This window comes from Mycteria americana, chromosome 5, assembly GCF_035582795.1.
Source record: "Mycteria americana isolate JAX WOST 10 ecotype Jacksonville Zoo and Gardens chromosome 5, USCA_MyAme_1.0, whole genome shotgun sequence".
NCBI lineage: Eukaryota > Metazoa > Chordata > Aves > Ciconiiformes > Ciconiidae > Mycteria > Mycteria americana.
This window is the reverse complement of record NC_134369.1, coordinates 50,495,060-50,512,704: the sequence shown is the minus strand read 5'-3', so window position 1 is coordinate 50,512,704 and position 17,645 is coordinate 50,495,060. Positions and strand designations below refer to the sequence as shown.

The following is a 17,645-nucleotide window of genomic DNA, read 5'->3' as shown; positions in this document are numbered from 1 at the left end:
ACCTGTCAAGCTTTAGCCCATAAATAAACCTTCTATTTTGACTGGTCAAAGGATGGATTTAACTCATAAAGCCACTTTTAATAATGCAAAGGTTTTAAGGGGTAGCTTGAGGACAGTAAAACATCAGAAAAAATTGATGGTGATATAAGGATTGTGTAGGAATCTTAAGACACGATCAGTCATGATCTTCCACCTGTAAATTTTGTGTTGTGAAGGCTCACAAATCTAAAACCAAGAAACACCAAATGCAAACTTTTGTGATGTCTCTGAAAGAGCAAAGTTTTTGCAATCACGAGGATAACATAGTGCTTCAGATGGTTAAGCCCCAGAATGCCTTACACGTGACTCCCCTCTTACAGCCAGTGAAATTCAAATGTAGGCAGATTAAGTGGTTTACTCAAGGTCACACCCTGAGTGCTAGGAGTGGTCTAATATCTTATGTAATGAAAAATATATTTATTAAAAATAAATCTAGTAACAATTGCCAATTCACCTAGTTTTGCAGGACACTTAAATCACATTCAGCCTGGACTGCTCTATAAATACTGCTTATGTCACAGGCTGCGCTAGGTTGACTATCCTAAGAAATAAATTGCTTCATGCAGTGCAAAGGCAGTGCCTATAATTTCACTGTTCAGAAGATTAGGGGCATGCCACCTGGAATCTGTTGAATTAACAGACAACCAGACCGGGCAGAGCTCAGAAAGGTTATCAATGCAGCATCAAGTCAATAATCATTCAAATATCTACTGTGTTTTCCCATTTTTATGAAGTTTGCAACACATGTCCCCATCCCATTCCCACTCCCCAGTTCTCACTCACCACTTCCTCTCTCTAGTCCACCCTGATGAGAGGTGCAAAATGCCACCATGTAGCAAAGCACAGCCTATAACCCACTGCTCATTCCTTCACAGCCAGTGGTTAGAGTAGATCAAAATACGAGGGGGAGCTCACCAATTTTGGTGGTCGTCGTGACGGGTCTCGAAGTCAAGTGGTGATGCGGTGTTGCATCATCTTATGGTGACAGGATGGACCATGGGGAAGAGAATGGGGACAAGAGAAGAAATGTATCTGAAAGGAGTTCCTGTCCCCAAAGAGGGCCCTAGCTAACTAAGCAAAAGTGTACGGAGGGGTGTAACATACGGACATGTGGAGGTGGGCTGCACATCCCGTGTGCTCCTCACCACAGATTTGTAAATGAAACATTAGGACTTGATCATGGTGGAGTAACTGCATTGATGAAGAAATGAGAAATAAAATGGAGGGTATCCTTCCCCTGGAAAGTGTTGAAACACCTGATGCAATATTCTGCATCTCAGGAGGTTTTAAACTTACCAGAGGCAACGCATGTCTATTAAAACATCAACAAACATGCACTGAAGCCACACATCCTCAGTATGTAAAAACAGAGCCTTTCTTCTTGTCTATAAGGAAAATAGGATCCAATAACTGTCAAAATATTCAGCCCTCTCAGCCCAGCTCCTGTCTGAGCTAGAGGAAATGGCACTGTACACTGCAGAAGGCCAAACTCTTGTCATATACCATGTCCTCAGAGTTTGCTTTTCTTCTCTGTCCTGTTGTGCTTTGGATTTCTTAATGGATATGCTGTCAGTTCTTTACTACACCATTTTCCCTTCTCCTCACACATTCTCTCCCTCTACCACTATATTTCTTTCCATATTGTCCCTGCTCCTAGGTACCTGACATTTCACTTGCTACTGTTCCCTCCTTCCCACCTCACTCATGATAGAGTGCCAAAAGGTAGAGGTGAGATCAGTAAAGACCAGGGAGTTATTTCACTAAGCTTGAGATGTTATCCCTGAAAACAGAGGGAAGGCACTGACCATTCAAGGCTTATTTCCATTTCCATTTCCATTTCCATTTCCATTCCTTTCTCCCCTTCAATCCCCTTGTATCTTTTTTCATCTTTTACCAAAGGGAAAACGGGTGAGTGATGATGAGGAAGGAGAATTTTTGCTGTTCCAGCTAGGAGAGCTCCCCAAGCCAGGATAGAAAAGGGGTTCCCTCACTTTTACTGGAGGATTACAACTCTCCTCAGGATGTCATCTATTCTAACCCAAGCTCATAGCACAGCTTTAGACACGTCTGTCATATCTCTTGCTTTACATTCAAGAATGAGGAGTTAGTATATTAAAGGCTGATAAAAAGATCATGTCTGCATTTCTGGGCCTTCATCTGCATCTTCTAACACTGAAAGAAAGTGTACACCAAGGAGGTGGCCCCACTGCAGTAAAAAAGGAACTTTGATTGTGTGTTTTGGGGTCTTCCTTGTTTGTTAAGTGGTCTTCCAGTCCAGGATTCATGCACTGGACCATATGGTTAATGCTGGAGACAGCACTGGTACTAGAACTGTGTTTGGTAAAAGAACAATCACTTGTTGGAGTCACTTACACCCTGTCATTCCTCATTCTTCACTCTATGATGGTGTACACGCGCATGAATAAAGACAACAGAGAAATGCATATGGAATGAGAGAAAACTGTTGAGAGAATATACACTTCATTCTGCCACCATAGGTCTCTTCTAATCATTCTTTTGATGATATGGTTCTGAAGCCCTTACTTCCCCTAAGTAAAATTTATTTGGCCACTTAATTTTATTGAGGAACTGTTTACATTAGTCAATTCTACTAGGCGTGTAAGGGTTGCAGACTTACAGTCCTTCTTTTCCACAGAGAACTCTTCCTACTGCTATTTTAGTGTCATACTGGAGAAAAATGATGAGCATATTTTAAGTTTCTGAGGTGTTTTGTAAACATTCTGAATAGTTCAAGCTCTCGTTTCTTTGTTTGCTCTCTCATTGACTTCTTCATTTGGAAAACTGAATACCAATTAAAAATATCACAGAGAAATCTTAGTAAAGTGTAACTTTTCCGAAACACCAGGAGAGATTTTGGGACTGATTTTGCAAATCCTAATTCACACTAATAGTTCTTGCTTCAAAAGTACAGTCACTCACATCAGCGAGACTTCACATGTAAGTAAGAGAGATTTGAAGAATTAAGGACTTCCAGGATCAGTCCTTTTGATGAGATGCTTCTGGGTGTTTATTAGCTCATCCAGCTGCAGAATAGGTAACATCTGTGCCTTAGCAGACACCATGTATTCTGCTAAGGAAATCTGCTGGTTTTATGACTACTTAAGTTGAACAGTTTAGGACTAATACTTCTTTTTTTAGTCACATACATAATCTCAGTGAAGTTAATAGTGTTTAATGTTTTGCTTATTACTCATATAATTCAAGATTGTAAACCTGGGCTCCTCTTAAAAGTATTTTAAATCAATTTATAAAAAAAAAAAAAAAACAAAACAAAGCCAGTAATGATGCCACTTCAGAAAGATGTTGTGTTATGTGTTTTCCAAGAATGAACTATTTCATTATTATGAATAATGTAACAGTGGTACCAAAGGAAGACCAAATCTATGGCATTCAAAAATGTCAATCAAAAAGTGTTTCATCTTACCTCACTCAAGCCAAGAACTCATATGGGCAAGACAGCTATTCTATATGCTGTCTCTTTGGTGAATTTATCTATTCCTCCATCCATCAGTTCATCTTGTTCCATTTTGACAGCAAGCGACCCTGTCACTCATCATCTTTATAAAGACTTCTGACAGAAGGTTTCCATGTTACATTAATTGTTGGATGGATGACCAGATGGATGAGCAGGTTGGTGAACAGCTAGGTAAATTATTCATTCTTATTATTTTTTAATTTGAGTGGTACCTAAGTTGCTGAAAATGTCTATCTACTTTGGAATGAAGGAACAAAGCTATATTGTCTCAGGTGTTACACTGCACAACGTCATTCCTTAACACAAAGCGTGAACACTGAATTTCCTTTCACTTTAGTAAAAACATGGCTCTACCCTTCTAGCCTAAAAACGTCCAGTGCTTTGAGAGTGTCTGAATGCTCAAATATTGTCTTTTAGACCCTACTGCATGTGTGATTGTCTTTTAACAAAGCATCAATATCCACAAAAGGTAGACTTCAGTTCAAAACTTCAGGATGGCTTACAAATGAAAGTGCCTTAGCATGCTTATAAGCTCAATCTTGGAGAAGCAGTGACATAAAATAAAAGATATGGTGGAAAACCAAAAAGGAAAAAAAACCCCCCAAAATAAAAACACAAAAGAAAACAAAGGTGCATTTCTCAAGCACATAAATTGCATCAAGGAATTAGACATGCATCTGTTTTAACAAAATTGAGGCAATCATTGTCTTTAGTGTTAAAGGGACTTTAGCAATTCAAACTTACCAAAATTATCCTCTTTTTAGTGTTAAGGTTTATTTATTTATTTTAGTTTGATCTTGTAAATTAACAGGGCAACCCACTGAGACTCAAAAGCATTTTCTGTATACCTTTATCTTAAAATTTATTTACAGTTTAGCTGAATTAACTGTTCCATAAAACCCTGGTGGTCAAAAAATATTTCTGTTTTAGTTACACAAATATTTTTGTCTTACTTTCATAAATACTTTAGTTTTAGTTACAAACATTACACCATTGTAGACCAAACCTGAAAAGTGGGCAACACTGTCAGCTCTCATTGAAGTCAACGGGAACTGAGTGTGCACAACACTTTGCAGGATCAGACCCTTCACATAAAAATATTTTGACTGTAGTTAGCCACATCCTTCATGACCTTAACTTGATTCCTACTGGCTAAATAAATTTGTTAATTCAGCTGAGGATAGAAGTTTGAAACAGAACATAAATTATATTTTCCCAATCCTACAAAACATTGGTTTTCCCTCTTGGGAAATTTGTTAACAACTATTGTCTAAGCACAGAAAATGCAAGATCTGAGTTCAAAGGTCACCCCCTTTTATCAGCAGTACTTTCTTAAAAGGAAACAAGAGAAGATTATGTTCTGCTTTTTCTAGACTTCAACGCAAGGAGTTAGTTACAGTGATTTTTTTTTTTTTAAATACCATATTTAATACAGAGGGAGAAGATCTTCCCGACTTATGCTCCACTGTATTACAAAAAGCCCAGTCCAAACCATGCTGAAATCAGTAAGAGTTATTCTGTTACCTTCAACAAGCTTTGGAACGGGCTCTACATCCAAGATTTTTTTTTTCTCTTCTAAATTCCTGATAGAAGAACATTATTATTCTGACACAAGTCCCATTTCAACAGGTCACTGAGTGTGTGCAGAACTCTCACTCAAGCCAGCTGGACTTGTGCATTTTAACAAGTCTTTTGCTGCACTGAGACCAATTACTCCAGGCAAACCCACAAAATTACGTAGCACTGCCTGAGATTAAGTTAGGGAAGAATTTGACCCATAACTTAAACAAATATATCGTTTGAGTGTTCAAACTGTACTCCAGACATAGCATAAAAGCGACAGAACAATCATCTTTCTCTGTCTCTCTCACTGTAGTTTAAATGAAAATGTTAAAAAATGTTTTCTTTACAACATTTTTTAAAATTGTTTAATTATCTTAATACAATTAGGAAACACATAGCCATAGTGGCTAATCAGACTAATGAGAAAAAAGAAACTTACAGGAAGTGGTTTAACAAGTAGGTTTGAAATTTTTTTAAGAAAACTTTGATAATAAAGAGATAAATGTAGTTTAAAAACAAATCAAAATAGGAAAATCATGCAGTGGTTAAATTGCCATAATACATGTTGTTGCTCTTTGCTGCTCTTCTTCGTTTGGTTTTTTTTTTTTTTTTTTTTTTTAGAAAACATCTCCTGAATTTTTGCTTGTTTGTTTGTCATTACTATGATAGCAAGCTTAGAATTTCGTCCCTTTAACTGCATTTTAATAGCAATGTATTATAGCATGATTTATCAACATATGGCAGGTGAAAGCTGACACAAATTATACTGAAAATTAAAACAGTCATTTATGCAGCAGGCGATTATCATTTAAGAAACATTTATTTGCAGGCTTTAAAAATGAGGGTTTAGAATCAAATGGGTTTAAAATGAAAGTTTTAATGACTGTTACCTTTTTCCTGCAGCCACTCCTCTACGGGCCGGTTATATTTGAAGGGGATTTTCTGTTTTACCATTTGGAAGCGTTCACTATCAGTGTTGCCTTTAAAGTTTAAAAAACAGCTTAAAAACAATCTGAAAAGTCAATGAAATAGTTAAAACATCCTAGATTTTTTTGGTTTTTTTATGACCTTATTTAGCTATAAATAAATAAGTGCATGTGTGTGTACATATATATTTGAAAAGAGAGAGATTTATCTTTAGTAAGGTGGAGAATAGTTACACATCCAATTGCCTGAGGTTCTGGAAGGTCGAAGAAGTTAAATCCTATGAAAAAGATATCTCAGTTTCTCCTCAGAGTATTTGTTTATCCAGATTGGTTAGAAGGCATGTGTAATTTCTCTGGGACATGAGACCTTGAGTGAACTCAGTGACATGAGTTAAAACATTTTGCTCAGACTCTAGATCTGATTACACAAGCACATGGCACAATATATCAGTCACACAAACACACAGTTAGTAGTATTTCGATAAACCTTCTCGCAGTATTAAAAGACACATGTTAGGACTAGAAACCCAGTAAACAGAAAAAAAGAATGGAAGAAATTATAAGAAATTGATGCTGGAAGGGTGTATAGAATGATTTTAAAAAACCCTAAGAGTGGGAAGATAGATAGGAAAAAAGGAAAGTAAAATTAAAAAAGAGGAAGAGCTGTTAATCAATGATATGCAAAGGCTTGTGTCCAGTTACCAAAGACTTGGGCCTGTTGCCAGAAGAAACAGAAGCTTAGAAACTAATATAAATGAAAGCAGAAATAATTACCCAAGATGTAAATTCTGGCAAATGTAGTTCCATTGTTCTGTGTTGATGGATGATAGAATTATCCAGTAAAGTGTGTTTTGGAGGAAAGCCCTTAGCACTCGCACAGTACAGAAAGGAACAGGATTCATACAAAGTCTTTGTCCAAATTCCCTGGCTACTGAAAAAATTGTACAGGTCAGATGGGTTGGGCCAACCTATAGTAGAAAGGAGCAGCTCAGTTTGGTGGTGGTAGGAGTGACAGTAAATAAGTGCCATCATTCTGCTTTTTCATTTTCTTCAGCTACAGTCACTTTCTTACTCATTCTAGTTTTTGCTTCATGTATCATTTTTATAAAAACTCTTCAGATAGGCATAAAAAGTCCATCTTTTACAAACTTCATTATAATATTGTAGAAAACTAGAGTAAGCCCCACGCTTACTGAAGTAATGCTACCATAAACAGAATTTCAGTAGATCAGTAGTGCTCCAATACATGTTTTGAATAAATGGCAGTCCAAGACTGCTCTGCACAATATGCAGTACTGCTTTTAAAATCCCACATATAAATAACCTAACGTGGCTTCATATTTATTTGACTTTCTGAAACAGATGCTGGAATCTTTTTTTAATGTAAAGACACATCAAGGAAAAAAATATATATGACTAACAGCTGGCAAGATGCTCTACCCAGTAAACAGGAGACACTTGCATACTGCAAGCAATATGACTGGTAAACCTCATCATGTGCTTGATAATCCTTACTGTGTAAACTGTTGCTCGGAAATGCTGCTAGTCTGTATGAGGTACCTGCTGACCACAGCTATCCTCTCCAGCATCATCTTGTTACTGCTGACTTTCTGGAACAAGTGAGAGGCACTATAGCGACACACCAGCTATAATCCCACAAGGATTCTCATGTAATAAAGCATGGACCTAATCTTAAAGGGTATTTGTAAAAATTATTATCTGTATCTCTTTAGGTCCAGCTGTAAGGAAAACAGCAATTTGGATTTGGGTTAATATCTCCAACTATAATAATGAACATTTAGGAGCTTTGCTGCTTATTTGGGCCAACAGGCAAAACAAAGCAAAACCATTTAAGATGAGCTTTACTGGCCTGATTCCTTATCACCTTCCTGGAAAGTCATCTACATTTTTCCTTCCATGTAACAGAGCCATTGTGGGAAACTGCTATTCCCCATTGTAGAAAGATCTAATTAAGCACTAGCTGACACAAAGTGATGTACCAGTTTCTCTGTCCCACCTCAGATGCCTGCCATGTACAACTGGTTACTCAGATAAAATAGAAGGAAAAGACAAAATATTGGAAACACACTCTGTCAGTCGTTCATCAAATAATATTGACAATGTACTGTGGTGGCTTGGAATCACTCACAGACATTAAGTCACCTTTAAGTACATTCTGAGTTCTCATAATTCATATCAGCACCAACAAAAAGTACCAATAGTCAGTACTGTACTTCTATGAATACAGATTCATAAACATAAAACTTGAATCATGTTCGGTGCAGGATCTAAGAAAAAAACTTGATAAACAGCAGCTAAGGTAATATAAACAACAAAACAAAAAAACCCACCTAAAGCTAAAGAGACAGAAATATTAAAAAAACAATTATTTTTGTTCTGTTTATTAATAATAAGCTGATAACTAATGTAGGCCAGGGTCATGCAGGTCAGTTGTTTTCCCAATTTCTTAATCTAAAGGATAGGTCCCTTTCCTGAAAGTTCTCTTTTTCTTTTAAGCCTAAGGGAAGTTTACACTCACAGGACAGGAAAGCAGACCTGCTGGTTTGGGGAGAACAGAAACAAAAGTAATTGAGTCAAGCTCACTACAAAACCAGTATCTTTTTAGGATCAGTTAGCAAGGCATTCTGCTTATCCATTAGGCCTTTTCTCAACACACTAATCCATGCTCTCCTTCACCACACCAGCTAAATCTCGTTAAGTGCAATCATAGAAATCCTGCATCTCTTTTAGGATATTTTTGGTCTGTTGCAGTGTACCTATTTTTCTCTGTGTAAGAAAGGAGTACTAGGTCCTGAAAGACACTCAGAAGGTGTTTCAATTGGACTTAAAGACCTAAATTTCTCTGTGAACTCCTAAATTTCTCTGTCAACCCAGAGAATTTAACACTTACAGAGAGGCTGCTACATCTGTATTGCACGTGATACAGAAAGACACGGTTTCAGTAGAAATGGAGGTTATTCCCCACTTTATAGAGTACGTTCTGAGCAATGACTTCTGGTTAGATGGCAGTGCATTGAAATCTTAATGTTGATGGGCAAGAACAGTTTCTACAGGGCCAAAGAAACTCTATAACACACTTTACTCAGAACAAAAAACTCCACTGGCTTTATTTGGTATGTACATAAGCAACTTTTTACAGGTGGCAATGAGATCTTTTTCAGAATAAAGAACGATCCATGGTTAATACAACACAAGAGTCAGCCAGTGGCTGGCATGGAGTGTTTCTTCCTCTATGTGGAGGTCTGACTGTAGAAAGGAAACAATGTAGTGGATTGAAATTTCTCATAGTAGGGCATCTCTCAAGAACAGGCCAGCAAGACTAAGGTAAAAAGGAAGTGGGTCAATGAAAGAAGACATGACAGGTAAAAATGGGTTTCTAATAATACAGTCCTAGACCTTCAAGAAAGCCAGAAATGACAACTATTCCCCACCACATCTTTAAAGAATTTTTTTTAAAATCAGGTTTAATTTAATTTTATTATTATTATTATTATTATTGTTAGGCAGATCTATTCAGCAAGCTTAAAATGCATATAAAAATCATACCATTAAAAGCTATGAAAAATTGAAGGACATTAGAAAATTCAAATAGTTTTAAATTGCAACATTAGTACCTGAGCTATTCTTTTTTGTTTTGTTTTTAAATTTTATTTCAGACATTAGTAAGAATGACTTTTAAAAATTTGTGCATGAGAATGTATTCACTGATATACCCAGTCACAACACTGAGTTAAAGAACAAGATTTCCATTGTCAAGTGCTTGGGACAGTCAGTAAATATCAATAAAAACATACAATTATTAAATTAATATTGACTTTGAGTTGTGCTTTAAAAAAATAAACACAGCATTTGATATGAAAGTTCAAAAAGGAAACATCATGGTTTGCAACACGAAGTAACATAAGTTCAACATAAAGTAAGCTCATCAGACCTCTGACACCTGAGCCATGATGTGATTTAAGGGCGATTCTTGTCCATTTTCATACACAGAAATTTTTAGTAACAATGCTTTTGTTACCTCAATGCAATGCCTTTCTAGAGCTGAATGATACACGTGTTCAAACAATCCCTTCACGCAAATAATCTAGACCCCCCCCCTTTTTTCTCTTTGAGTCCAGCTCTGATTCAAGGCTGTACTCCAGAAAAGAATACACAGGATAAAAAGAGCCATTTAAATTTATTTTAGAAAATACGCTTAATCCCATAGTTCTTTTGCATTCAGAATCAATGTGGGTCTCAATGGTCTGCAGGATATAATTTGTTACAGTAAAATCGTGTTGATTAGTTTTGCTACTTGTGGTTTACCAATATTTTTCCTCCCATAGATTCTAGCTGCTTAAATGATATGAGTACCAATAGGAACTGGTCATTTAAAATAACCTTCCTCCTTTTTCCTTCATCTGCGTAATAAAATCCTGTATATCAATATGACTTATGATCTGCTTCATTGTTCAGCTTCTTCTAAAGAACTGTACCTCAGAAATGCATTCTCCTTCACCTATTTTTTTCTCCTTTCTCATGCAAAATTCTAAAGCACAGCCAAATCTGGCTCTGTGAAGACTGGGATAAAACAAGTCTTTTATTTCATTTAGCACTCATATGTACAATTAACAGAAATCATGCTGCATCTCCTAAGTATCACATAGACCTCAATTTTCCAACAAACTGATAAGCATCCAGGCTCTTATGACCTTAAGGATTTTAATAGTAACATTTTCAAATCTTCTGGATCCCTGAATCTTGTTTAACCTGAATATTCAAAGTATTTCAAATACCACAGACATTCCTGAGGAGTAAATATTTTGGAGAGGAATCTGGCAGAAGAGCTCTATTTTTTTGTTTGTCCCTTTTTCCCCCAAGAAACCTGGCACTTAAATCATAAAAATCAGAGCCTGCTGGTTGCCAGTCTTCTGTGTTTTTTCTGGAGCCCTCTGTATCCTTGCTCCATGGACTATACAGATAAATAGATCAGATTAACTTCTAGCTTTAGCTCTTGATAATCTTCAATTTAGATCAAACTAAAATGGGAAAAAAATCAACAGAATTTGCTTGTGCTAAGCACTATTAGCAGTTCCCACAGGAAATGCTTTTCATACAGTGCAACAGTCCAGGGGGAGACAGTTTAAATTTACTCATGGGCAAAGCAGAATTTTCTTCCAAAACCCTACAATGTTGGAAGATGTTTTGCTTTTCCACTCATGGTTACTTTAAGAAAACAATCAATCTTTATTGCATTAAGCTTATTTCTAAACCAAAATGGATTCTTAAGCCAAAGAAAGTAAAAGAGCAATTGAAGCTCTGAAAAATGTTGCTTCTTGGCCTAGATACCAATCATGATGATTTACTGCCTCTTTGGTGTGAAAGAGGAAAGCTGAAAGGTTCCAGCGAATTGCACTGGGCAGAAAGAAAGTACTTGCTTCCAGGTGGAATATTAATCCAATCTGATGTGTTGTCAAGTCTGTGAAGATGCTAAAAAGAATACCATAAGAAAACATTCATCTGTCCTAAATTAATGCCTAAGGCTGTTTTATGAAAAGACACTACAGCAGCATTTTCCTCATTGCTTATAAGCCTTTAAAAAGAATGAGACATTTTATCTAATGAGCAGTTATTAAATGAAAGGCGGTATGTTGATATTAATGATTTAAGAAAATGTTTTGAGATCAGTGCTCAAGGTTTAAACTGATTCCACCTCTGTTTCCCTTATTGTGCATGGAATTTCAGTAGGAGAAGAGCTAGTAAGCAGTTAGTGTTTGATACTTTAGTTCACCCAGCGGCCTTTAATGCCAGCTCCCTTTGAGTTTTTATGGATGCCCATAATCTCGCTAAGATTTACATATAATTAATTGACATCAATATGGGAGGGACGCATGGTAGCCTGCTACAGCCTGCAAAGTCTACCTTTAAGTGCTAAATCCTCTACTGACATAAACTGATCCAGTTCAATTCAGCCCCAAAACTCTTCTAGAGCTGATGCTGTGTGCCCCGGAAAAGGAGGCTCGCATGCATCATGGAGAAGCTACCATTTTTCCCTAATAGCTAATAAAGGGCACAGATACTGCAAATCACAAAAGTTTCAGAAGTGTGTTTGTGATTGGGACACACTGAACCTTTTTAACTACTTCTGTTTTCAGGCAGCTGCACTTAAAAACTTACAGTATACTAAATTGTCCCATTTTCACATTTCCTTAATTACATATTTTGTTCTGAATACTATGAAGTACAACCATTGTTTGTTCACGTTTTGTATTCAGCAAGGAAACTAGACAAGCCTATTAGTAAAATTCAAATTTAGGAGTAGACCCTTCCCTCTTCCATAAGTCAGGCAGGAATAACAACACTACAATTAGCTTTAGCATCAGGCCTGTTTATGGATAGCTGTTTATTTTGTTGCATTACTGTAAGGCCATATTGTGGTTTATGTTATATAACATAGGGAATGTTTGCATTAAAATCAAACCATATAAAAAAATCTCTACGTGCAGCAGTTTTTATAAAACACTTGAAAAAAGTCCAAACTTGAAACCACAGATCTGGCTTATGCAGAAATGAAACAGGATGGCCATGCAACTAAACAAAATAATTATAAGGCAGGTGATCCGGAATCTTTCTACCTACCACAAACTGTCTCTCTACAAATTCTTGCAAAGCTTCAGTTTTGCCTTGTGTAACAAGGAGTGCTATGGAGGATTAATTCAAATTTGGGATTTTATTTGATGGGACTGAAGAATAGCCAAGTCTTGACATTGTTTATCTTTGCTTCAGCTCTTGGATATTATGTTTTTCCATCTGCCTTCACTGTTCAATAAAGTTGCATCTTTTGCTATTGAATTCTCATTTTATTTCTTGTCATAGAATCATAGAATGGTTTGGGTTGGAAGCGATCTTAAAGATCATCTAGTTCCAACCCCCCTGCCATGGGCAGGGACACCTCCCACTAGAACAGGTTGCTCAAAGCCCCATCCAGCCTGGCCTTCAACACTGCCAGGGATGGGGCATCCACAACTTCTCTGGACAAGCTGTTCCAGTGCCTCACCACCCTCATAGTGAAGAATTTCTTCGTTATATCTAATCTAAATCTACCCTCTTTCAGTTTAAAGCCATTACCTCTCGTCCAATCACTACATGCCCTTGTAAAAAGTCCTTCTCCAGCTTTCTTGTAGGCCCCCTTCAAGGCTGCTATAAGGTCTCTGCAGAGCCTTCTCTTCTCCAGGCTGAACAAACCCAACTCTCTCAGCCTGTCTTCATAGGAGAGGTGCGTCAGACCTCTGATCATCTTCATGGCCCTCCTCTGGACTCGCTCCAACAGGTCCCTGTCCTTCTTATGTTGGGGGCCCCAGGGCTGAATGCAATACTCCAGGTGGGGTCTCACAAAAGTGGAGTAGAGGGGCAGAATCATGTCCCTCGAGGCGATTCTTTTGATGCAGCCCAGGATACAGTTGGCTTTCTGGGCTGCAAGCGTACATGGCTGGGTCATGTTGAGCTTCTCATCCAACCAACAGCCCCAAGTCCTCCTCAGGGCTGCTCTCAATCCATTCTCCTCCCGGCCTGTATTTGTGCTTGGGATTGCCCCGACCCATGTGCAGGACCTTGCACTTGGCCTTGTTGAATTTCATGAGGTTCGCACGGGCCCACCTCTCAAGCCCTCATTTTCCCCTTAGTTCTGGATGCCCTTGACTTCATCTTCAAATTCCCTCTGATCACATTGTTTGCTGGGAGCCACACCTTTCCTTCCATCCATCTCATCATGGACCAGAGATAAAAGCTGACCTTCACACTGCAACTCTCCTCAGCTCACTGCCCTCATGACAAAAGACAACGAGGTCTCACTAACATAAGTACTAAAAATAGGAGAGAGAATTATCAGGCAAGACTACAACAGCAAAAGTTACTCAGGCAACTGGAGTTGTTTCTAAGTGTCTACTGCCTCAACCAAAAGCTTTACACTGCTGCCACTCTCTATTTTATCTTATCTTTTTTAGCCTAAAAAATGTAGGGTTCTAATTCAAAGCAAAGCAGCATTCAGGCCAAAATCATTGGGAAATTCAGAGGCAAACTAGGACATTAGAGTTTAAATGTCTGTCCACAAGGTGCAGCTAACAAGGGCCACTGTGACATTAATAAGACTAAGGAAGACTTTGAGAAGTCATCTAATTCACCCCTCTGCCCCAGGACAAGATCAGTAACATTTCAACCTCCCTTAGATTAATCTTTCAATCCTGTCTTGGATGACTGAGAAAATGAGTGCCTTGCCCCTGATAATCTAATACAGAAGCACAACAGGAGCAAAACAAAAAGAAAACTCAGATTAGCAAAGGTGGAAGAAGGTTAATCAAACTTTTTAAAGGGTGCAAAAGAAAAAAAAGTTAGTCTTGTGAAAAATGTGATTCAGGTCTTATTTTATATGAGCAGATTATACTGAATCATTCCAGCCGTATAGAAGCTGAGGCCATGGGCACGAGATAAAAATCAGTCTACTTTAGTTCTCTTTTGATTTGTGTTGGAAAAGTGAACTAGTGTACAGTATAGAGAAAGCAGTTACCAGTTCAACCTTTTTACAGATATGAAACAAGTTGGGTGTCTACATTACCAGATATTTGAGATGTTTTCTAAGTAATGTGTAAATTATTGTTTTTTCACTGACCAGGTCCAAATTAAGCCCCATATCAGGCAGCCCAGGCTAAAGTGACTATTAAAGAACAACTGAAACTACATATTGATCTTTCCATTTTAAACAAGAACAAATTTCATTTTGCAGGAAGAGATATGAAACAGAGCAGAATAAAATCCACTGCTACCATCCCCACATCCCACTTCTTCGATTCGTTTGGGAAAGGCCAGGATCTGATATATATAGCCCAGCGGGAACAAGCAGCATAATCAAATGCCAAAAGCACTTTATTTGTATTGACACTTTAAATTCTATCAACTCCCATTTATCTAGGGGTTGGTTATCTGTTTTGTGGATTATGCAAACTCAGGGCACAGAAACACTAGATCTAGTTTACACGTATTGGGTTAGACATTGGAGCTACACGAGTGCAGCTATTTTGCTTCCAGGACCAACAGAAAACAGAACCACTGCCTTTTCATGGTGCAGGATCTGAGGTAAGAAAACTTGTGGCCTTACACCTGCTTCATAAAGAGTCAGTGGCTCACTATCACACCCCTGCAAACAAGAGCGCACAGGTAGACAGCTAGCTTAGGTCTGACACAGCCAGCATAGAGGTAGGACTAGAAAGAGCACTGATTCCTGCAGAACCACTTGGGGCTCAGTGCATTGTGCTCCCCATGCAAGAAGGGCTCCTCTTTACGTTTATCAGGCATTACACCAAAACCAAGACTCCTTGTTGGAAGGTGCCAGCAGGCACTCTGGTACCTATGCGGGAATCGGTTCAGTTCCAGCAGGACTTGCAGTCTCTGCCTTGGTGCTGGCAGTGATGGAGCTGGGTTGGCTCCAACAGAAACCTTCAGACATTTCTGGATCTCATTTTCCTGCGCATGTATTATCGGGGAGATAATATGGGGAGCTGAATATACAACAAATAGAGAAAGCATGTACAGTCCTTTCCCATGAATACAGTGCTGAGTATAGGGAGCCTGCTCAGTCAGTAACGTTAATGAGAGTAATGCTTCTAAAGCATTTAGTCAAATGTCATCAATGACGATTGGAAAGCTAACCAGTTACAAATAACAGAAAGGCGAAAACCCTATGGAAGGGAGCAAGTTCTCTATGGTGGGTGCCAGAAAATAACTAAAAGCAAGTAAGAAACTGATGAAAGAAGTTTATTAAGAAGCACTTCCTATCAAGATTACATTAGACGGTGCTACAGACTCCTCAGGGAAATTCTTGAATTATTTAATATTTTACTTGATAAAGTGGTGGGGGATATCAGTTGATTACAGAATGGAATAAATGAGATGAAACAGGCCTTTCCCATCTCTAATTGCTACAAATCAGTGATCTTTGCCTCCTCTTGAAATCAATTCTTCCGTTTGCATCAGCTTAGAAAAAGGAAAAGATTATTCCAGGACCCTGTAGTGACCCAGTTAAGCCTTCTCAAAGACAGGTGTCATTCACAAAGCCAAGCCATGAACTAGAGGCACAGGAAACATCCATATGGTGAAAAAATCATTACTGAATAACACTGTGTCAGAAATAAGGTAGACCCATGGGAAAGGGAACTTGTAGTTTCTGTAGATGTATTTTTCCTACTCTGACCTTTTAAATCAATTTCTTTCTTGGAAGTGACCTGAGTTTTGGAAATTTCTATGGAAATGCTAAGTAGTGAAGGGGTAAAATACCACCCAGTCTCACATGACAGACTGTTATGGAAAGTGAGTCTCACTGACTGTGACTTTGTGGGGCTTAAGAAAAACATACAAAAGATTTTGCAAGTCCAGCACTGGAGTTTTCAGTCTCCAGGGTGCTCCAGGTACTCAGTAAATAGCAAAGATGTAAGTTCACTGACCCAGAAAGGTTTTCACACTCCGTGAATTGTAGAATATTTTCTAGTTAAGTCCCCAAAAATAATGTAAATTGGGGCTTTATCCCCATTTTACTTATTGGAAAACTGAGCTACACAGTGGTAAAAGCATTGCCCAAGACCACAGAGAATGGCATCTACAAAGCCAAGACTGGGATTCAGGAACTTCTGGCTGTCAGTTCCATGACTGGCCCCTTTCATTTCTGACCACCCTTTCACATAGCTGCTCTGCTTCAGCCCACAGCATTGGATTTCAATGACTTTGTGCTTTCCACTGCCTTCTGGAGAGCAGGGAGAAGGCTAATGTGGATGTGCGAGCCCCTTCTGTCACTGCATGTCAGCTGTGTCAACCTGGGATTACAGCTGGCACTGTTCTTTCTGCAGGCAATAAGATCAGAAAAGCACAAAGTTGTTGTTCAAGCCTCTGATCCCTCAGGCCAGATGTTTGTTTGCTCACTCTTACTGCATGGGGGGGGGGGTGTGTGTGTGTGAGGGAGAGCCAGGGAGGGAGAGAAGAAAGAGAATATATTATAACATACATACATACATATATATATATATATATATATATAATATAACAACTCCATTTGACCAGGAAAACTGAAACAGAACTAACCCAGGAGAGAAATGTAACTATATTAATGTCTAGGAGTTCACTGCACTGTGCTGTCTAGCAGGATTCTTACTTTCCAGCAATCTTACTCAGCCTGATTCTCCATCTGAGAAATATTTCTCCATCTTTCTCTGGACTACATTATACAGCTACATTTTACGTATCGTCAGATAACAGAACCAATAGTAATTCATCTTACTCCAGCAAAGGAGAAATTTATCAGAAATTTTTGGTGATACTGCTTATGCTTGGTACCTGGACATTCATACAATCATGGATCAGTGGACACAAACAGATGAAAACAGCTCGTAATATTTGAGCATTCAGACAGTTAGGATAAGCATGCTTATGTGAGCAGCTGTATACTTTAGGCTGGAATTGTTAGCAAGACCAAGCTATCAGGATATACCTACGTCTCTTAGTATGTAACTACTATTCATGGAAAATGGCATGGTGATGATTTGAGCAAGAAGCGTGCTGGATGTCAAAGAGATACAAGG

At 38.2% G+C, this 17,645-nt stretch overlaps 1 protein-coding gene across 13 annotated transcripts in view; it reads right to left on the bottom strand.

Annotated features, from left to right (window-relative positions):
• Positions 1 to 17,645, bottom strand: part of NRXN3 (neurexin 3) — a 983,905-nt gene that overhangs the window by 110,737 nt on the left and 855,523 nt on the right. For 8 of the 13 annotated variants that reach the window (XM_075503346.1, XM_075503342.1, XM_075503344.1 and 5 more), the window contains one exon: positions 5,989 to 6,078. The exons of the other annotated variants lie outside the window; for them this stretch is intronic. In XM_075503346.1, coding sequence (XP_075359461.1) covers positions 5,989 to 6,078 — 90 coding nt within the window. The remainder of the gene's footprint in view (positions 1 to 5,988; positions 6,079 to 17,645) is intronic. 13 annotated transcript variants of the gene reach the window in all.